This window comes from Drosophila serrata, unplaced genomic scaffold (genome assembly GCF_035046125.1).
Source record: "Drosophila serrata isolate PLE 108 unplaced genomic scaffold, ASM3504612v1 contig_2, whole genome shotgun sequence".
Classification (NCBI taxonomy): Eukaryota; Metazoa; Arthropoda; class Insecta; order Diptera; family Drosophilidae; genus Drosophila; species Drosophila serrata.
Genome location: NW_028256900.1, coordinates 505,031 through 510,412, shown reverse-complemented (window position 1 = coordinate 510,412; position 5,382 = coordinate 505,031). Strand labels below are relative to the sequence as shown.

The following is a 5,382-nucleotide window of genomic DNA, read 5'->3' as shown; positions in this document are numbered from 1 at the left end:
AGTTCGCACGATTGATGATCGACTGGCGGTGGTGCTGCAGTTCCAGATCGGCCTGGCCCTCCCGATGACGCCGTCCTGTCACCGCACCGGCTCGCCGTTTATGTAATTACAGAGATCCCGACCAGATCCGATCGGGATCGCACACACAGCTTGGGCTTTGGCCACGGTCGCGGCCAGCTCTTGTAATTATTTTCTACTTAATCTTCATCACATGTGAAACATGTCGAAAAGTTAAGCGATGATGCGAGACAGCCACTCCCATTGTCCACGGATGCATTGCGTCGGATCTTTGGGGAGTGAGACCTCCGCACAGCCATTTCCAATTGCTAATGACTTTGGGAAATTGGCCGGAACTGTGAAGTACTATTTTTTTGAGGAATTTATTAAGCGAACTCATCCTGAATTTCACGGTTTGCCAGCTGGAATGCTTGGCCAAGTCTTTTGAGATATAACAAAGCTCAGGAGGGGCTAGAAGATGAGTTGTTTCTAATAGTAAACACTTTCTTTATTAACATATCGGAAGTAGACATCATAAATCAGATTTTCTCAGTTTAATTATAAGTTATTTCAACTGCAAGTGTTTTATTTTTGTTTTTCCTTACTTTTCTTTGTAAAATGACAAAACTAAGGCCTGCAAACATTAATTGTGCTAAACAATATCATGTTTTGGGCAGAAAAGGGAAATGGAACCAACTGATCTGGTAAACACACAGCAAAGAATTGTGGTAAAGATCACTTGGCTAGTGCTAGTCATAGAAAATCACATATTTAATAGACTCTCGTTTAAATATCAATTGATTAAAGATAATATCTTCTTAATTTTAATATAAAATCCCTGTGAATACACGCAATATTTCCTCTCTGTGTACCATAGCCCGCTGTTTCAGGTGAAAACGAAATGGAAAGAGTGCGTGCAAAGGCAGATCTCCAGGTTCTTCTCGCCTCCTGCTCCCTTCGAGGGCAAGTGCATCGTATATCAGGTGTCCCAGGATCCTGCATGCAGATTAAATGCTGCCGAGATCTGGGAAACGCATAATGTACGGGGCGGGGTCAACCTCTGACCGAATTTCCAGCGATAATTATCGGCTGGCGTGCAAATATGTGGAGGGAATGCCCCTCACCAGGCATTCGCATTTTGTACCTTCGTATGTTTTCGTACCGCTTTTTCGTCTTTAAATGGAACTAATTAAATTTCGGAGCCCTGAAAGCGTTGAGTTTCATCGTAATTGGGGCTTGTAAGGCCGCCCAGAAACGCCCACAAAACAGACACACACATGCCATGCCGATTTCCACTCTAACATGTATGAGGTGGCCCCGCACCCACTTTGCACTGATTTAGTGTCATATAAAGTTGTAAGTGAAGATTATGTTACCAGAATTAATTGCAGCCAAGGTGAAGGTAACCAGGCACAGGGGAGGAGTGCCAGAAGGAGGAGGGAGGAACTGGAGATAGAGGGAACTGCGTCCCCTTATTGCCAGTCTCGTACTCGTTCCAGTTCCCAGTCTCGGTCTCAGTCCTCGGCCTCCCTCCCAGTCCCAGTATATCGGTCTGGTTCTGGTTCTGGGTTGTCCCTCCGTTTGTCTTTCCGATGACAGCACGTGCTGAAGTTGTTTCCCCTTCCTCCTGGTCGTGGCCTGGGCCATCGTCTGGGCCTGGGAGTTTTCTGCCAGTGTTGCCCGAAATATAATGGCTAAAAGGAGATAGATTATATTTTAGTAAAGGAGAGGAAGCCTTAAGAAGAGCATATTATAGATAGGTCTGCGAACTGGAGATAAGGTTAAGAAAAGCCTAATAAAGACTGTCATTTAATTATATTTTCTTTAAAGTAAATAAAGCAATATATCTTCTTTATTTGTAGTAAACAAAACAAGTTAATAATAAGAAATTTATTTAACTATTGTTTAAATAAGCCTGAAGTTAGATTACTGTCTTTCTTTTCACATACATTTTAATGGGTTTATAGTGTTATTCAAATCAAGTAATTAATATGTTCTCATAAACAAATAGTTATTTTGTTGAAAATCTAAAAGATCTAAGCTATTCTCCCCACAAATTAATTTCTACAATTGGATCCTATAGTTTACCATTTCCATTAGCTAAAAAGCCATCACTTGCTGTCTGGTAATTTTTATAATTTAATTGAAAAAATGACAGGTTTACCCGGCACTGAAATGGAGTGAAGCCTTAAAAAAGCAGGCAATTGATGCGATATTGATTTTGGTCCCCCCAAACACACACTCACATACCGTGACGATACGGACTTCCATGGCGCGTGTACTTCATTTAAGTGCCGTTTGGCAACGGGTCGGATACTCAACCTCTGGGGATGGGCCGTAAATTGACTTCCAGGAGCAGGAGTTGCCGTCGTCCTGGTCGTCCTCGTCGAAGCAGCAGGATATTTCCTGCCTCGGTGCAGGTGTGCGACCAAACGGAGGAGATTTAATGTCATTGCCGGGGTTGACACTTGCCTTGCCGCCCGCCCTGCAAATTGCGAACAAATTATGAAATTCAACAAATTGTGATTTAAATAAAGGCCAAACGGAAAAGCCGGAAGGAAGCCCTGCATTGTGCTTAAAGCCACGACAGGCTCGCTCGACCGTGGCTTATAATATAATAATGTCCTTAACGTCGTCATGGCCTTTTGTCGGAACTGCAAGTCAACTTCATTGGCCCTCCATCCATGTGCTGCTCCGGATTCCATTGTCGGTCCTCCTCCTTCTCCTCAACTCCAGCTGCCTGCTTGGGATTCCTTTTGATGCACATTAGATAAATATTCCATATTTCAATGCTGACCAACAAAGCAAACAGAAGATGCTTGTGGGGATTTGCAGTGGGAGAAAGGAAGTGGGAACTGAGAGTTGGGACTTTAATAGAAACAAATTTCTTTAATTGGAAAACATCTTTAATAAGATTTCTTAACTGTAGATTTAAAACCTTCTAAAGATATTTATTCTAGCTTGTTTGCTCTTATATTTACTCATATTTTTCTGGCAGTGTCGCTGCACACTCACATGTATTTGCCAACAGCAACTAAACCCAATCAAACAAATATTTGAGTTCCGTTTCAGTATGCAGCTCTGGGCCAATGTCCTTTCTGTGTGTGTATCCTCCTGCTTCCATGCTCCCCCCTAAATATATTCCTGCTACAGTTGATTTTATGAATATTTAACGGACTGCAGCAGCCGCAACAACGGAACAAAAAAAGAATGAAATAAATAAAAATAAAAGCCAGGGAAAAGAGTTGCACTCGAGAGAAGTTCGCAACTTCAATATGGAATTAAATACAATTTTTAACCCTCTTTGGGCCACAGTTGCAGTGTGTGTGTGGCTCCCATTTAATGGGTCGCCGAGTGGAAAAAGTGAAAAATAAACGCCGGGGATCTCACTCCTTCACACATTTATCTTTTGTACATTTTTTTTATGTGTGGAAACTCCACCTGCGGAAAGAGAACTTAGTTTAAATGTAGCATAATTCACAGCTACCAGAGACCTTGACAAGTCCTGCCATCGTACTCCTGCCATAATTGCATATGAACGCAATTACTAGGGGAGTTCCACGGAGCCGGGAAATTTCTCTCTCCGGGAAATGGCAAGTCCATGGATGCAAAAAACAATTACCATATGCAAAGGCAGCTGGCGGGGTCTCGAATCCAGGATTTTCAACGATTTTCTCCTGGCAGCGTAACCTCAGTTATGCAATCCTTTTGCAGCCGTCAGCAAAGTTGCTGCAGAAATTGTTTAGATTTTTTCCTACATGCATTTCGCATTCACCGCCCTTTTGCATTTTCTTCTCGTGTTTTCCTTGGTTTCTATTTCTCAGCTTACTTCCTACTTTTCACTTGGATTTTCTTTTCTATTTTGCAATACCCTTCCAGGGTATTATTACTTAAGTCAGAAGCTTAAAACTAAGTGAAGAAGTCATTTCCGACCCTATATTTCATATATATTATTGATCAGAATCAAAAGCTGAATCGATCTAGACATGTCCCGTTGAAAAATAAATTTTTGAAAACTTTTCGAAAATTGAAATTTTTACATCATTAAAATTTCCAAAAATTGACAAAAATTCGAATTTTTTAAATAGTAAATTTGGTATGCAGATTTATTAACCTAATAAAAACTGACATAGAAAAGCTTTCCAAATTGAAATTGATGCATTTTTGGCTTAGTTATGATTAATTTTTATGATCCTAATGCAAAATCTAAGGGTGTTTAAATATCGGCTCTTTGAAGATCCTTCCATGCTTTCTTTTTTTGTTTTTATTTCATCTTGTACTGTCTTTGTTTTATTTTTGATAATTCTGTTTTGTTGCCAGACATTTCAGAGGGAAGCAAGACTGGAGGAGCACGCAAAGCGGATTTTGTAGAATATTTGATGGGAGGCAAATGTGTTTTAAACACTGAACGAAAAACCTGATTTCCTATAGCCTTTTTCCTAAAAATCAATACGGGATGTTTCAATATTTATTTGCAAAACGCCTCAATGAGTAATTCCCTTCAACTGAAGACCTCCCTCGAGCCATTATGGAGTGCGACAGATAAAGTGGGGGGCTGGACTCGTTCAAGTGGCTTCTAATCACCAGTGGAGCAGGAACCCCCATCCTCCAGTAACCTTAGCAGCAGAGGAAGGAGAAGCATTCGACAGGCAACTCAAAACAAAGGGAAGAGCAAAAAAAAAAAGAAAAAGAAAAGCGGACGAAACGCGTGCCTCAACGGGGATCTCTATCTTTCACTCCCACCGAGCAGGGCTAAGGGATGAGGAATGCGGGGGCGGACTTAGTCATAACAGCAACAGCAACAACAGCCAACAAACCTGGCAAGATGATGAGAAACTTGAGCGTCAAGCAGGCAGAAGCTTTAAGCCGCTAAATTGTATCGGATTACAGCAAATTCCAAGCCACGAAGCTGAAATTCCTTGCCCACAGGCAGCGGGCAATCCTCCGGAGCACCGGTTGCCCCAGCTCCAGGAACTCCAAGCCCCTTAACTAAATTTCAACAGGGGTGTAGTCAAGGGTTATCCCCCTAATGGGTAGTAAAAAAATACAGACATTGATAGCTTTGCTATTATCAAATCTCCATTTAAAGCTCTATAGATATACCTTAGCTCAAATTCAAACTGCATCTTCAATTAAAATTCCATCAAAGACCCCCTCTAATAGTAATAACTGCTTCCGCCTACGCCCCTGTGCCATTCGTTCGCATTGCAGTTGGTATGTTAATGAAGGTGCTTCAAGTCAGCGGCGGCTTAAGGGCCAGAGGCTTGGGAGGAGGGGGACAAAAAAAGGGGGAACCCGTTGTGGGTGTCGTCCTCGCCAACTAAAAAATGGCTGCAGGGAAAACTGCATAGAAACGGGAGATCGGGAAGAGAGAATCCAGAGAAA

At 41.9% G+C, this 5,382-nt stretch overlaps 1 protein-coding gene across 1 annotated transcript; it reads right to left on the bottom strand.

Moving 5' to 3' along the window:
- Positions 1–744: 744 nt before the first annotated feature.
- LOC147645174 (uncharacterized) lies at positions 745–2,852 on the bottom strand. Its single transcript, XM_086829222.1, has 2 exons — positions 2,248–2,852; positions 745–1,691 (listed from the first exon to the last, which is right to left on the bottom strand). Exons 1-2 carry the CDS (start codon positions 2,282–2,284, stop codon positions 1,342–1,344), a joined length of 387 nt encoding a protein of 128 aa, XP_086685348.1. The 5' UTR covers positions 2,285–2,852; the 3' UTR covers positions 745–1,341.
- Positions 2,853–5,382: the final 2,530 nt, after the last annotated feature.

Bases quoted from the DNA above. Each gene is read 5' to 3' on its own strand.
- LOC147645174 (XM_086829222.1), bottom strand. From the start codon at position 2,284: ATGAAGTACACGCGCCATGGAAGTCCGTATCGTCACG. The intron at 1,692-2,247 runs GTATGTGAGTGT...ATCTCCTTTTAG, and splicing joins TGGAAGTCCGTATCGTCACG to CCATTATATTTCGGGCAACA.